We start from the raw sequence: 17,058 nt of genomic DNA on the forward strand, positions 1-17,058 counted from the left end.
TGAGAATTCAAGATGTCCAGTGTCAGTTTTCATGTGCTTAATATTTGTCCTATTTTTACTACTTAAATGCATTTTTTTCTCGCTTAACGCGAAAGTTAAAACTCCAGTATGCCTGTTTTGAGAAATCTTGTCAGCATAAACACGCCTTGCGTCTCACGGCAGGTTTGCTCACTTCTAAAGTCAATAAATTAGAATTTTCTGGTGCACTCTGAATGAAAACTATAGCTTCAATGCAGCCTAATCTTTATTGTTAGTGTGCAACATAATAAATCTAGCTAAGCAAAGGTATATATATATATATGAGGAAGAAACACGGTGGTATTTAATTCAGGCTATATAAAAGGTGTGGCTCTTTGAGGTTAACCAAGAAAGAAATGTGGCTCTTGGTCTCTGTCCGGTTGGCCACCCCTGGGCTTAAGGGTTTGTACAGCGCATATGGGTTTGTTTTGTATTTTTTTTTTATCTAAATCACACACTTTGTTTTGTTTTTGACATACGTTAGTTTGCTGATCCTATTATGTTGTCTAATACGTCGCTCCACTCCCAAATACCAGTCTTCGGTAAAACAAGACACGCCACAATGTACTGCCACGCTGCTGAAAAAAGCGTAATTTTCGCAATAAATTGATTTCGCATTTTTAACAGTGTTTTTAAAACAATTTTTTGGGTGATTCATAAAAAGTAAAGTAATTGCTTGTTGTATAACCATTTCAGCTAATGTTAATCTGGAAGTGAAACAAACTAAAGAAGCAAGTCGCGTGTCATTGGAAATGGACCAACTCATATCATTGTGTCCTCTATTTTTGCACTTGAGCCGAAAAACAGTGCGCAAAGTGCCTAAATTACCAAACGTAAAAGTGCCCGAAATCGAGGTCTCGAAAAGACGATTGGCATCCGAAAATTGTAAAATTATTATTTGTATTTGCGGTTTAAATGAAAAAAGAGTGCCAAAAATTTGCGCAATAAAATTCGCTTAGCGGGGACACTGGATCACAGATTTATATTATTTGTCTTGTGTTTCAGTATTGTCGTTAATAAACTAGCTCAGCAGTCGTTCTACTTTCTAACACTCTTAATTGATTGGAAATGTTAACTATTGTCATACTCTGGCTGCTACTGAAATATTTATACACAATAGTGCAGAACTGCAATCTGGCATTTCAGAAGTCCTACTGCCAATTGTCAAAAAATAACGGCACACATATAGCCTTGGCGATAACATTTGATCAATTAGGAATTTTCGTGCAAGCATGGCCCGTGACCAGGCAAACAAATTAACTAGCCTGCGATTCGGTTTTAACTCACGGTCTCGACCAAACCGGTAAGGCTCTGAGGTGAACAAGATAAACAATCCTATCTGTGACTGCGAAGTGTTTATTTTAGATGTGACCAATTCGACCATTAAGTACATTGCGATGGAGTGCGAACATTAGTAGTAATTACGTCAAGGTGTGATTCGTAACTTAAAATATTACGTCATTGTGGTGTGGTTGCGTAAGTAATTACTTAAGTGCGTAAAATGTTGATAAAATAAATGCAATCATCTTCAATTTATTGATGATACAATAGTGAGAACTGGTGGTGCATTGCCTAACTATAGAAGGTAATAATAGTTGTGGTCGTAAACGACTCTGTAACTGGGCTGAGGAATGAAGTATATAATATTTTACGCACAGATGAAAAGTAAACTGTGCCAGTTTAAATGGTTTTGTAAAAAAAAGTCTGACCGAATACCCCAATTTTTAGCAGAGAAAAAAAAATACATATCGACCACAAGTTCAAACACCTGTGCCCTGACTATTTGGACCGACTATAATAAAAAAAAAAACTCCTTCGTAGATTCTGTTCGTACGTCCCTGGAAAAAATTTTAAGATAACTATTTGAAGTTGTACCCACAACAGTACAAGTGTTAGCGGGGCCGGCTTCCAGTATTACTGCGAACATCAAACAGTACAATCAGCGTATCATTCACACAAGAAGCAAGCACGCAGACATTTGTGAGAGAAATACAACAGTTCACTTCACAAACTAAACTCTAGTGTATTGCCAGGTTGCCTTATCGTGCTTTAAAATAATATAGTAATATAGCAGTGTACGTAATCTCAAAGGTGACTAGAATATGAATTTTCCTATCACGAAATCTTTCTGCTCATTTGCTTCTTCCTTGATCTATTCCCGACTCTGCTCCTTTGTCTAAAATTAAAAATCATATAAAATTTAAATGTGAGTGTTTTGTTTCGTTCTAAAAAACATTCAAAATAGTCTATGGCAGTGATTCTCAACCGCGGCTCTCAGAGCCGCATGCGGCTCTCAACTGTACATTTTGCGGCTCTCACTAACGGAGTGAAAAATTAGTTCGCAGTAGCAGAATTGCAACAAAGGAAGTAAGAGAAACCAAAAGTGAATAAATTTGATCAGCAAGGATCCCGAGTACGAAGTACTAATCTTACCGGGTTACTTCCGTCCGGCTCTTTAAAATAATTTTGTGGTTTGTTACGTCACAATATATTTAGTCCTGATCGACAAGCTATGGCAATAGGCAAAGCTATGGCAAAAATTAGTTAGCCTAGGCTAGCGTAATGTATATTTGTTGTTTTCTTGTTGCTATTTTAATGTTTTTTTAATTATGCCTACTGTTGTTTTTATGCGGCTCCTTGCAAACCTTGGGTTTGAAATGCGGCTCTGGCTCTAAAAAAGGTTGAGAATCACTGGTCTATGGCAAATGGAAAAAATGACTTACTTTCGCTATTTAAAACCAAATTTTTTTTAATTTGGAACCCAATTCAATTCAATTCAATTCAATTTTTATTGTTTTGGCACATAACGTTGAAACAACAACAAAAGCAGTACGATTATTTAATATTCCGCGAGGCACCGATACAACCAACAGGTTTACCAGTCAAGGTGCCCCCTATCACAATATATATTAGCAAACACAAGAATTATTTAAACTTATTAATACTAATATTATTTAAATTATTACAAGTTTTTAAATTATTTACCCAAGAAACCTAAGCCATTTTAAGCCACGTTTTAAGAAGGTAGAAGTGGCATTCTTCAAGATAAAAATTAAATTAAAGAATATTTAAAAAAAAAAAAACAGGTAAAATGTGTTTTTTTCAAAAATCTTAAATAAGCCAATTGTCGTAGTTATGTAGCAGGCAGTGATTCTCAAACGGTGTACCACGACAGACCAGTGTGCCTCGAAAAATCCATGTATTCCACAACCAAAAAAGCAAAGTCAATTTTATAGGTTAGCCTATATACACAGTGGACATAACGCTATGAGCCGTTTCTTAATGAAACTAAGTGGACAACATTCACTCTTACCCATAACCTTTGAATAGCGCAAGAAGCTGTCGATGACCTTCGGGTTGCTCTGTTGGTTCAGCAGTTTGACCAGGTCTGGCTGGCTTTGCTTGTTGCGAAACTCAGTTTCGTATGAAGTCTTGCCCTTGATCAGCTCCTGGTTTCTCACATGATCTTTTGTCACTGTCGGTACTGAAGTGGAATCAAGCAACGGTTAAATATAGATTTCGTTCACTGGGTTCACCAAATGACCGTATTGACGAAGTTACCCTTCTGACCCACGTCATATTTCCCTAATAAACCGAAATTACGTTTATTGATAGTTTAATAACACAAAAGTTTGTCGGATGCAAATCTGAACTGATTTTTAGGAAGTTTGTATCTAAACGGCAATTTTACAAAAATCACTCTTCATAGAGCTTGATAAATTATTTTCCAAGTTTCATTCTTTAAATAATATCCAAATTGCCAAATTTTGGACCAACATTTTATGTCCAGCTTGTGATATTCAGTCCCTACAGTTATCCGGCCCGCGAACTCCAGTTTACAGTTAGCCGGCCCAACATTAAAAGTCGGGCAACCCATGTTAGCCTAAAAAACAAAAAAAAACGCCTAACATTAAAAGCTAAACAGTCACACTACTTTACCTGCACCCAAGGCTGCCACGCTCTTATTCTTGTTGCATCCGTATCTGCTGGTGTTACCGGCTAATTCCCGTTGTTGCTCGGGTTTCGTGTAAGAGTGCCGCACTGTGGTGTGCTTGGGTCGGCTCACCTGACTTCGCCAGTCAACCGGTGCGTCTATTGCGTCCTTTATCTGGTAACCTTTGGATAGATGATATACGGCTTTATCACGGAGGGGTGCCTTATACTGTGTGTTGTGCACAGATACTTCATATTTACGTCACAATACATTGGAGTAGCCTACAATCGGATACCACGCTTCAGGGCTGCGGAGTCGGACTCGGGACTCGACGCAGTGGGTTTGTTTTGGTGGAGTCGAACTCGGGACTCGAGTAAGAACATGTAAAACTACCCGAGTCCCGAGTCCGACATGCGCATGCGAAGTCTCAAATTTTGAAACTGATATTGCTGCCAACTGTAAATTGTGAAAGTGTATCAGCAAATGATGGAATATTTTTCAACCGTATATTGTGGGTGGATCAGTTATATGACACCCCTATGAGTTGATTGCTTAATATGTACGTTACTTTAGTTACGTAACTGAGTGAAATGCTGGCTGTAGTGTCAGACCTAACTCGCGATTCGACGAAATCGCAAATTTCGTCGGAATCGGACTCGGAAGTCGGACTCGGGTTAATTATTTTGGCCGGAGTCGGTCTCGAGTTATTTAAACCGACTCGCAGCTCTGCCACTCATACTATAACTTTGGTCTAAATTACGAAATTTGTAAAAAAATTGAATTGAAAGGAAAAGTTAATCATTTTATTTAATTTCTGGTTCGTGCTATGCAGCAAAGCTTCATTCAACTACGAAATTTTTGCATCAAAATCTGCTCACGACAGATATACAGCTTTATATTGAGTAGGCCGTGTGTTGAACACGGATACTCACACAGAATTTGCGAACGATCAGATATCATAAAATTATTTTTATAGGTCTAAATTCACAAATTAGCAAAATCGACAACGAAGTTACTATAATACATCATAATCTGCTGAAAATCACCTATTATAATTTGGTTTTAAATCGGCACTGATATCATTCTAGTATGTGAGAAGTATATATTGCTTGGTAGCATGTATTGATTCGATATTATCAGAAATCCCTACCCTACTATCGAGCAGCAAATATGCCTAAATAAAGTGTTACATGGCGTAAAATCGAGATATTGTAGAACTTCGGTTGTATTAAGTTGTAGCTTCAGTAGCAACGCCTTAAAAAGTCTTTTCAAAGTTAGATTTTTTGGTGTAAAGCTCTGCTTTCAAGTTTAATCTTCTTGGTAAAGCGGTATAATGGCGACAAAGGCGTACCGACGATAGTCAAAATATTTACTGAGGCCGGCCGATAGCCATAGCTGACCAAATACTTATAATGTTTTATTGTCTTTTCTTAGTCAGTCGCTTTGTATTATACATCTTCAGACCGGCAGCAAGCTATACATTATAAGCAGAAGCCTCGGAAAGACGCTTCAAGCTATATCTCCCAGTTGACTGGTATTGTGAAAAATGTCCGCAGTGTTGTGATAACACTGAGCACTCGACTGCGATCCATCGATCGGCTTTGTAGCAATGCTATTTTCGAACTTATACAACGAGTGGTAGCTGTAAGTCCTTCGCAGTTATGTGGTTATTTCGTTGACTACAAATAAAGCAAACATAACACGGCCTATTCGAAGGAACTGATAGCAATCGTTTTTGTTCGCGCCTGTACCTAATTTCAAGCAGAGGCGAAAGCGTTCAGTGCTTACACAATGCGACGCAATTTGATATGATATAGTTGACCTTGCAACGTATGTAGCCTGTTTGAAGTAACACAAATCCACATGGTAACTGGTGTAAGGCTTCGTTTATAAATTTGGCGTGACTCACATATTTAATAATAATAATTATGCGTATTTAATTATCGGAAATATATTTTCATCGAATGCGTAAGTGTTAAAAAAACTTTTAAAACGCACAAGGACGTGTTCAAAAGTTCAGAATGTTAAACAGTTACACCCTCGAAGTAACGAAACAAAATTCAAGCAATCAATTTCTTGGTTCGTTAAAATTAAAAGGTTGAACTGACGTAGTAAAATTTACATATATTAACGCTGTTATAAATAAACTATGATGTAGCGATTCTATTGTCCTAAAACTCGTTATGCGATCCCAAAACTTTTGTTGGACGACCCCCTCTTTAAAAACAGTTTTTAATGACTTTCAATTACCTGACTTAAGTGAACCTAAGTCACTATTTTTAAATGACTTGGCTTGATTAAAGTCATTGTGTCTGAAAGTAACTTGGGTTGAAATAGGTGTTTTCATTAACTACTGTTAACTAAAATTGCGGTACTGTTATATTTCGCAATTTTTGTTTGTAAAACAGTTTTGCTGGCTATGTATAGCGTTTTTGTTGTTTTAAGTTAAGATTTTGCTCACACACGGACGAGTTTCACTATTTTAATAATAATTTAACGTTTTATTTTCCTTTTTTAATTTTTAACTTGGTTTGACTTGCTCTAAAAAGGACTTGAATGGGACTTGATTTGGGGCAATTGCTGACTTGGACCGGGACGTAACTTGTTATTTTTGGCTAAATACCTGACTTGGATTCAAATGACTTGACTGCTAGTCGAGTCATTTATTTCAAAATTACTTGTTTAAAACTTTGTGAAAAAGTCTGACCTAAAGCAAAAAACAGCCAGCTTATAAGTCCGATTACCCCGATCTTGTATAATTGCTTTGCCTGCCAGTAATAAATCCAAATCTGTATTTTTTGTGGCAATGTTAATGGCATCAAACCTTGTGGAATGCCGAGGTAGTCGTTCTGGTAAGTCGACTTGAGTTGATCTTTCAAGATCTGATTCATAACCTTCTCAGAAAGCGCACGATAGCCGAGATGCTTGGCCGGAGCGGTCATCATTCCATCGGCTGTCTTATTGGGAAGCCGCCATATCATAAAGGACTGAAATAAGAAACAGAGCCTGGTGAAATTCGGTGCGATATGACAAGGTTAAGGTAACGTCAAGTATAAACCGCGATATTTAAACAGAGATGCGATTCTGCGTCTTTTCGTGAACCGCTGCCTTTTTGTTGCGTGGTTAATTTAACCTGGCCTTTTCAAAAGCCATAATATCTGGGATAATTTAATTTTCATATATTCCGATCTAAAAAAGCAATATGGAAAACTTTTTTACATCGTAGGAACATTAACGAAAAAAAAAGAAGATATTTTTGTAGCATTATGGCTGGGGATTAATTTCAAAGCCCATACAGAATATCAAACCCATGCAGAAGTATGGTATAGCATATTTTAAGCGTTTCGATATATTTTTATTAAAAAACATTTTTATTTTACAGTTATGTTGAAAAATGAAATAAAGAGTTATTCGAAACTTTCAAAATGATACCTACTTTTGTATGGGCTTTGATATTCTTATTATGTCTTACTGCAACCTCCAACCATTATGCTCCAATATTTTACAGTTGTTTTAAATATTTCTCCCGATCGTGCGATTAATTTAGGCGCAGGCAGCCACTTCTAAATCCGTTCGCCCCTCGTGGTTTATTCTGCTTAGCTATTTTCTCACCGAAGGCTTTTATAAATTGCCCTGGAAACTTAACAAGCTCCTAATTTTGCTTATTGCTATACCTTATCTCATTTCTTAATAATAATGACGTATCACTACCACACCACATGTAACCGCAATCTGTACTTTACAGCTGTATTCTGATTAAATTCTAAAACCAACTGGTCGCAGAAAGGTAACATTTCAAACATTGCAATCAGACCCTTAAAATAGTACTTTTAAATGGTTATACGCCCTTTGGGACCTTATTTACGTAATTTTGCTGTTTGTAACTTGTGCGAAACCAGGGGTCAATATACCTCTCCAAATCCCTATTTCCTGGCGATCGAGTCACACCTTTCATTGACATCGGAGACAGCAAAACAACAACATCAGATATCGAAATTAGCTCGAGCACGCTCCGTCGATGAAACGCGACACTTGGCGTGGAATCTGTGTGCTTCACACGGGCCATAATTGAATTAACGAAGTTTTTTGTCACGTTGTATTGGGAATCTTTTGGCATCGGACGCAAATTACGGGGTTTAAACTTTAAAGGGAGGTCGTTTCAATGTGACGCGTTTGACATTAGGCAATTGTTTTGTTGCAATAACAAATTAACTGTTTAAGGTCAAGAGTAAGAAAATAGTGGACATCGACACAAGTTTGATTGCCGAGAACTTGTTATTGAGGCGATGGGAAAATATTGAATAAGGCAATAAAGATACATTGAATGTTGGACAACTATTATGTATAAACAGATATTGACACCCTGTTTCCTTCGTAATTCTAATTAACTTTTAAAAAACTAAGAACTGTAACTCGTCAATCGTTTTCCGTTTTAATATTTAAAGCACAAAGCGTCGTGGCGTCCAATGCATTGGTTTGCAACTTTCTTTAGGTTGCGGACCGGTGACAACTATTTTAATGATTCGCGATCCCGTGCAATAATCTTGTGTAAAGCTGGGTTTTTCAGACTTTTCTCGCGGTTACCCAAATACTTTGCGCAAATGTAAACCCGATGCTCTGTCGACCAAATTCTCTTCACTGATCTTTTGTAATAGAACAAAAAAATCAGCATAAATAAGCGAATATGTTTAATATGGGTTCTGTCAACCTATTGTTTTCGCAATTTTCTCAAGTATTGGAGAAACCTTGCAAAACCACTCTCAATAAATCTATGGCCATATGAACTACTGCAGTCGAGGACCCAACGAAATCAAACAGCGACCCATTTTTGGTCGCGACCCTTAAGTTGAGAAACATGACTGTAAAGGAAAAATGTTACTCTTCATTACGACAAACGTAAAAGGAAAAAAGGAGTTGTTTAAGAATAAAAGCTTTTCATTCTTAGACCCCATTAAACTGGTTTAGCGTGAATATAATCTATGCGCTTTCGGGCTTAAATAAGGCGCATAGGTCCAGGCTTGTTCATACGCCGAGCGACTTGAATTACTTCAATTGATCGCCACCACAACGTTATTGCTATTTGCATTGCGTCGAACGGTGCTAAAGGTTTTGTTTGCCCTTAACTGTTGTGCGATAAATTACATACAAGACTGCGCAAATAGTGGCTTCCTCTTGATCGGTTGTCAAGCCAACCGGTTGCCAAACAAGGGATGCGACTATTCTGAGCCAAGCAGTCAATTTGGCACAATTTATAGTATGGCCAATTTATGTTGTTAAACGAGTCTGTAATTGTGCCTATTACGATCGGGTATTAGTCTTTCAAAATTCTGTTAAAATCCTACATTTTTTGTCCAAAGCATTGCAATGCCTGAATGCCTGAACACGGTTCGTTAATAAGATTTAAAAATCAACAAACTCGGTGAGAAAAACTTAACAACCAGCACTCGAGTACTCGACGAGTAACTCGCAGTTTACGCGCGGGGTTGGGGATTTTTCTCAACTCGATTTTGTCTACTGCCCTCATGTGTCTCTCTTCTCCAAAAGCACGGTCGGGGAATATTTTTTGACCCACAATAAAGACGGGCGGGGCATATTTTATCAGATCTACAAAAAAACAAAACTGTTTCTAATTTCTTTGCTTAAAAACAGCAACCAAGTCAATAGCTATACTGTTAATATGCTGCTAAGCGATAAAAACTATTACTTCATAAGGAATCCCGTGGACCCCTACGATGGGTAACCAAGACCCTTTGCGTTCGAAGACCCTAGTTAAGAATCCCTAATCTAAAAAATCCCATATCCTCATATAAGTATACCTCGTGTGGATGCGGGTTGTTCTTTCTGTTTCCTGATGAAGTTCCCGAACGTATGGGTTCGATTCGCGGCGCCGTTTTCCACGCGAATTCGTCCTGACAGGTGGTTTCCCCCACAGGGTCCGAGATGCTGTAGGGCGCCGTGAAGCCCTTGGACGACATCGGCCTTGTAGCTTCGGCGAAAAGGCCGGTAGGGTAGCCTGGAAAATCCAGCTCCTGTGTAGTCGTGTATGGGTCGGTTGCTCGTTTTCTTCCTGAAGAAAATGCAGTACTGTTGTTAATTTGGACTGGTGTGTATATGTAATCTGATCCATCTGAAGTTGTTCTGATAAACGACGGCTTAGTGAAATCAGTTGGCCTGAGAATTTTCATGGAGCTCTGATTATAAATTGAATCTTTTTGGAATACAAATCAGTAAATATAATGTTTTGGACTTTCTGTAGTCATGCTGGTCAAAGATTAGGGCACATTTTTACTAATGATAGTAGACCGGGTTCCTTCGGAAAGGTTTACAGAAATCAGTTGGCCTTTTTAGTGCAAGAACAGTTTGCAAATAGAGCAGCAATACTTTTTTGAGTATGAGTTTGCAGCTATAGTGATATACAGTCATGTGCACTTTAGGAATCGAATATTTTACCCGAGTACGTGAAACTATGGTCATAGTATCAGACGTATGATATGCAGACTGGAAATTATACTTTCTTTCTAAATTGGGCAACAGTGTTTGAAAAAAACAATAAAGTTGCGCTACTTAAAACTAAAATATGATTTGCTTTATATCTTCTCAAAGTTCTGTGAAAAGTCACACTTCTCTATGTAGGGCAAAACACGAATGTAACAGTCCTATACACTGTTGTGTACTTATTTGCGTAAAACTCTGCCTAAAGTAAAATACATAGGGGATTTGGGAAACAAAAACAAATACAAAATGTACATTTACATGGCTTCAGGAAAAAAGCTCAAATTGACTCAAATAATCAAAAAAAAAGTCTCAAATTAGCGGCGGGGAAATTTTGGGCGCAGTTTAAGAAACAAACCTATGTCGGCCATTGCTGATTTCGGTCTAGGACACGATTTGTATTCTTTGGCTCTTTCGGAAATTCGTTGACGCGTCGATGTAGCGGGCCTTGCCGTTCTGGGTCGCGACAGGCGGTTTGTAGATGCTACTTGACGTTGGTAGGCAGTGTTTTGCTCGTTTTGAAAATTAACTCGCTGCTGATGAGCGCTGTCCGGTTTCGGCGGTGAAGTTTGCTTTGGTTGTCGATGCTGCCTGACTTGGGCTGTTAAAGGCCGTGGGGGCTGCGGTGTTCTATTGGTTTCTTCTTTGTGGCACTCGTAGGCCGCCAGTAAACTGACGCACTTCTGCTTGTCTTGTGGGTTCTTCGCACGGCGGTAATACCACTTTAGGGTGTTCGCAAATTGCGGTTTCAGCACTCCACCGGTTTCTCCGTGAAGCTGTAATGTAAAAACACAAGTCAGAGTGATTGTGCGACAACAAACGCCATTGTTTCGTTACAATGGCCGGTTAAGATTAACTTGCTGCTGGTTTATTTGAAAAGACAACTCAATTTTTAAGTTCAATAAAACAACAGCGGGCCTACGTACCTTTGGTGGTCCTCCGGTCCATGCTGGGGTGGGTGAAGGTACACCCCAGTGGCCCCATGTTGTTTCGGCGGTTGGCATTTTACAAGAGCTAACTTTTAATCAAATAAAATCTACAGAAATGTCTCTACTGTCAAGACTACTGTTCCCCGTTTAGCCTAACTGTAGTTCAGAACTTAATTAAGAGAAATGGTTTTATCTGCTGTACGTTTTACTATTATATAGCAAACTAAAGTGAAGATCAGCGCTTACACCCAGTTTCACAGCTGGACGCTGACTCAAAAAAGGTGTAATTAGTAACTCAACAATACCATGAGCGTGCACTTCGTATCAATTATTTACACCAACAGGAAATCGTGATAAACTAATAATCATAACATTAACCATACTCATCTTTATTGTTGAAATAAAAACACGTTTAACCATACTCATATTTTAGTGTTCCAATAAAACATTTTTCGTGCCTGAGTACGAATTATTACCTATACATTTGCAAAACTTTTTGTTTGTGCTATTTTAATTGGTAAACGACATAGGGGTACAAAATATTATTAATGTTTAACAAAGGTATACCTTCAGTAAACTGTACAAAATCAACGGCGTTAAAATCAATATGTGTTTTCAAGCAAATAATATAAAATAAACTGGGTCCAAACCTACAATGATTCCAGCTCAATAGTGTATGGTGATTAAAACAAGGAACTCTTATAAAAGGCCCTTAGACTAAGACACGGCAGTTTAACTAGATTAATACCTAAAACTAATGTCGCCTTATATCCTTTTTTATACATATTTCTGCCAAAAAACAGTTAGTTTTCTAAACAAAATCGCAGAGATGACAAGGCTCTTTAATCTTTATCCAATAAAAAAAGCAAATCTATAATGTGTTGCGAGCTCAACTGAAGGGCGTAACCTATTTAAGCTCTCAAAACAGCTGACCGGTAGCCTCAAGTAGCTCAACTTTACTGTAATGTAGCCGAGACGGTATGGCCCCTGGTATTGGCCAATATTGTCTCATGCCCATGTCTGTTTGCTTTGTAAACTCGGCCGGCCACCGACCACGTTTTAAGTTGGAGCGTTGCGCCTATTGTTTGTTACTTATTTCATTGTGACATCACACGCCCATTATGATCGATTTTCAAGCTCGCGAGCGCTCTTCGCGTTGCTACGTGACGCTACTCTACAGCTCCCGCCAGTTGCTAGGATGTCATGCTACAACGCGTTCGAGCAGATTACACGCCGTGTCACAAGTTACGGGTATTCCTTTATAGTAGCGGATATTTTTCCTACAATACTATAACGGGAGTTGTCAAACAAATCGTATTGATTTTGACGACTATACTATATACTAAATTTGCAATAGGCATGTATATATATATAAATAAAATAGATTTACTAACACAGTTATTAAAACGGAATAACTTGTCGATTATTGTATACGAAAGATTATTTGCCCGATAAACCGTAAACCTTGATTAAAATATTGTTATTCTGTTGATTTGTAATCTTGCATGTAAAGTTTTCTGGGTATGCAACCATGGTAGTCTATATGCTTTCTCATTTTTTTAAAAAATCCTCAAAATGTCCTATAAGTATCAGAAATGTGGTACAAGCTTTAATATAAATATATTTATATTATTTTCGGGTTTAAATGTCAAAAAAATCGTACAGGTTTGTAAGTTCCGCTTTTGTTGTGTTATTTCTGCTATTCAGATTGTTTTTTATAGCCAGCTTTACAGAAAATACAAACATTTTCTCGGTGATTTCAAATCGATTTTGACAGGCTGATGCAAGCCAAAAACGTATTTTTAGCAAAAACCCGTTTACAAATGCGCGCAAATTCTGGTAACCAATTCTGAGTTCGCAAAATTCAAGGCTCATACTTGACAGCGACAATCGCCACACTTAACGATACTGTTATTATTACTAAAATTTAAAAAAAAAAGTTCGTACAAGCCCTTAAAAACGTACGTTCGGCATGACATTTATGCGAAAAAATTAGCAGAAAGCCATAAACCGCTAGCGCCATCTCGTGGCAGCCGAAATATATTAGCGAACATCGAATCAATTCGGTCGGGTGTGGCAACGAACAGAATTCACATCAGTGGTTGGCAACCGCCGGTCCGCGGACCGGTGCCGGTACGCGAGGAGTTCGTTACCGGTCCGTAGCAGGGTTGCGAGATTATAATTTTAATTTAAACCCAAACCGTAGGCTATACGCAAAAGCCGGAAAAAGGATAGGACAAAGTCAAAAACAATTAAATGTATTTTTGTATACTTATAACACATTGACTTTCGTTTAAATATGCTCAAGGGTTGATTGGTATTAAAACTCGCAACTGATATCAAGCTCTCGTGAGGTTTAAAGCAAACCAGTGGGATGTGGCCATATGAGTTACATAGCACGTCCTGAAACGTATTTGTTATTATTAAATCTAACTTCTCGTAGGTACAATATAACGAAAAGGTTCCATATATAATGTTTTTGGATGTTCAAGCGAGCTCACTCCAAACTGCAATAGACACAAATAATGCAAACATGTTTATGAACAATGTCACCTAGTAAAATGATTTATTATTTTCATGTTCAGGCAGGAAAGTTTTCGAAAAAAAACGTATGCATTTACAATTAGTTAATTGAAAAAAGTAATAATTTGTTTTTACTGAGCATTTGTTGTTTTTAAGGCTGGTCCGCGACAAAATTTTAATTTTAAACCGGTCCGCAGTGCAAAAAAGGTTGCCAACCCCTGCGTTACATTACCAAAAACATGTTTTCCTTTTCAGTCAAAACTGCTTGAAAAAACAAGCGAACTATTCTATAAAACCAACTAACATGTGTTGACGTGTTAAACAAATCAGAAATTTGTAAAAAAAGTCAGAAACTTTTGCTATCTAGCGATAAACGTTTACCCTTGGATTTTATAACTTGTCGGCTTACCCGCATATAAAAGATTTTTTTTATCTCTCTAATTTATATATTTAAAAATGTAGGGTGAAACTCAAGCCTTCTTACCTGGTAATGTTATTAGTATTCTTGTTGTTAGTAGTTGCGCTTTGGTTCCAATTCGAATATACAAACGTTTTCACCAACTAGTTTAAAGTACCTAAACCAACATAAACAGATTTGTTATAGTTAAAAAGTAGTGTTTGGTATTTAGACATTTTTATTTGCTGCCAATTTAACCTTACACACTTAACAGTCTGCAAATTAGACCTAAACGAAAACTGCGACTCTTTTTTATTCTTATAACTTTTATACTCTTTTGCAACGCTAATACATCAAAATATTAATTTTGGCTCGTAGGCTTTACAAGTTATATAAAAGTGTAAAGGTCCTTCGAACAAAATACACAAAATCAGAGCTTCCTTCGTTTGAGGAAATAAAAGCGCACTTTTCAATTCTATCTTACAGTTTGTATTGCATCTGTTCGAACTATATTCAAACGCTAATCGGTCAGTTAAGTAGCGACTTATCTGGCTCGCGCGCTAAACCAATTCCGATGTTATCTCGACAGATGGATAACTCGATCTGGCAGTCTCTTATCTCTGGAACTGCGAAATAACCCGCACGGGCTTGGCCGTACCCATGGCTACGCAAACAGACAAACAAGACCACAATTTCACAGCTCGTCGAACCTTCCCAGCGCTTTCGGGTCGTTAAATTTTACGGCGTGCCGCTCCAACGTATACACTATACACGCTTTTTCTGCGCAACGACCATATGCGCTGCAAAGATTGGCGTTAAACCTATACCCTTGGCCTATTGACAACCACATGTCTTACAAAACCTGGATTTTGGCAATTTAATCGCGCGGCCATGCGGAAACACACAAAATGAAGACGAGGAATCGTGATTTCAGACTACTCCATTACACAGAATTTCGATGGGGTCGCGTAATGACCGCCCACTGCTCTTACGAGTCGTCCTTAACCATAAAGCAGCGGACTCCTTTACTCAGAGCCAGCGTTTCGCCAATTGGCAGCACTCGACAATTAAGAGAGCGCCCTTCGAGTGCGGTATATGGCAGAGATAATGGTCGTGCCTTTTATGTTTGCCTTAACCGCTATTGGTAAACACGGGCCGGATTGATTTGATGGGCCCCTTTGCCCCTTTGTTCGTTGTTTAAATGGCAGACCGGCGGCACGACGGGAGTCTTTTGTGGAAAAAACTTTGTTCTGCGATTTACATCATACCAGAACTCAGACCTTAACGCTTTTTTCATATTTCTGGGTCTCATGTTGATTCCTGGATAAAATAACCGGTTTCAGAATCAGGCGACCCTCTATTTTAACCATGCAACTGTATTTCGACGTAGGTTACGCCCATAGGATGAATAAAAAAGCCCAATCCGAATTTTAGGTACCATTTTATGAACGTTTCGAAACAAAAGTGTATTGCTTGCCACTATGAAGAAAAGTATATTAATAATGGATAAGGATTCATTTATAACGTTAAATATGCTATATCCAGCCTACGTAAGCCTGTAAGTTTATTGAAGCTGTGTGTTATAGCCGATTTTTTTGAAATATAATTGCGTGACATTTATTTAAGCAAAATAAACGTGCACTATATTCGCGGCGCTACTCGGTTCAAATCCTTTCGGCCTACGAGACCTCTTTACATATAACTTTTTTTTGGCTATAAAATTCAATTTTTTTTTTTAGCGACAGGCGCGTAAATTTTCGACAAACCAATAAACGCATTTGCCTATTTTTAACACTATTGCCATGTGCTCTTGTAAATTAACTTCAAACAAACTAAATCTAAATATTTACTACAAACCTGGCCAGCTTGCCTCTTTGTAATTGATAAATTCGGTATAAATAGGTTGTGTCCAACAAGCGGCCTTCTGGACGCAAACAGCTATTTACACACACATAAAGTGTCACAATTTCGTCCGGCATGAATGTCCATTTTTTACACCTTAAGCACATGTTTGGTTATTTATAATACCTGGGTGGGTTTGCTGGTTTTAAACACTGTTATGAGATTTAAAAGCATAATAATATCAAAATTTATTTTTCATGCGCGATTAAAGGTTGTCAGGTATAGATCGCAAGCGAATGGGCAAATATAGAACATATATATTTTTATCATTTTGTTCAATAAACTAGCCTACTGAGCATACGTTATACTTTGAAGATTATACATTTTGAGGCCTATGCAATACAACTATGAGGCCTACGTATTAAAAACTTGTGAGAAACTAAAAAAATACCGGCATACCCAAAATATTGCTATCTTGCTCCGCTCGCCAGGTGCCAGACTGTTTTTGCACGTTCCAGGTGCGACCGGAAGTCGAAGAGTTAAAAAATGATCTAAACTATAAGCAAGGTGCACGTGTATAATATTATTATTGATTATAAACAGTTCTGTTTATTAATTCGGTTGGTGCGACCCGCTGACATATTTTGACAAACGACATACGGTTGATTGTATGCCATACAATGTATGGTTAAGTGTTTTCAAAGATTTTGCAAATGCGCCACGACGAAAAGCAAGGTAAAGTGTTAAAATGAATATTATTTCGGGGATCCCGAATGGGTCCTACGTAACCCTGGCGCTGACGAACATAATGCATACGGTGCTCATACGTTTGCTCGTTTTTGAAAGCGACCGAGATGTTGAGAACTTTTGGTGATGATTTTGAAATAGGAACCTTCGTTGATCTCCGGTCCAGCCCTTCTACA

At 38.0% G+C, this 17,058-nt stretch overlaps 1 protein-coding gene across 1 annotated transcript; it reads right to left on the reverse strand.

The window, feature by feature from the left end:
• Positions 1 to 1,841: 1,841 nt before the first annotated feature.
• On the reverse strand, positions 1,842 to 11,505 carry LOC146135635 (testis-expressed protein 26-like). Its single transcript, XM_083395804.1, has 7 exons — positions 11,371 to 11,505; positions 10,803 to 11,220; positions 9,769 to 10,019; positions 6,777 to 6,939; positions 3,958 to 4,134; positions 3,332 to 3,502; positions 1,842 to 2,194 (listed from the first exon to the last, which is right to left on the reverse strand). Exons 1-7 carry the CDS (start codon positions 11,446 to 11,448, stop codon positions 2,151 to 2,153), a joined length of 1,302 nt encoding a protein of 433 aa, XP_083251930.1. The 5' UTR covers positions 11,449 to 11,505; the 3' UTR covers positions 1,842 to 2,150.
• Positions 11,506 to 17,058: the final 5,553 nt, after the last annotated feature.

The sequence above is a fragment of the Ascidiella aspersa genome, chromosome 8, assembly GCF_963924565.1.
Source record: "Ascidiella aspersa chromosome 8, kaAscAspe10.2, whole genome shotgun sequence".
In the NCBI taxonomy this organism is placed as follows: Eukaryota; Metazoa; Chordata; class Ascidiacea; order Phlebobranchia; family Ascidiidae; genus Ascidiella; species Ascidiella aspersa.

Coding starts and splice junctions, on each gene's coding strand:
- LOC146135635 (XM_083395804.1), bottom strand. CDS start 11,448: ATGCCAACCGCCGAAACAACATGGGGCCACTGGGGTGTACCTTCACCC. Junction 10,020..10,802: donor ATCAGCAATGGCCGACATAG/GTTTGTTTCTTA, acceptor CATTTTCTTCAG/GAAGAAAACGAGCAACCGAC. Junction 4,135..6,776: donor CTACCTCGGCATTCCACAAG/GTTTGATGCCAT, acceptor ATCTATCCAAAG/GTTACCAGATAAAGGACGCA.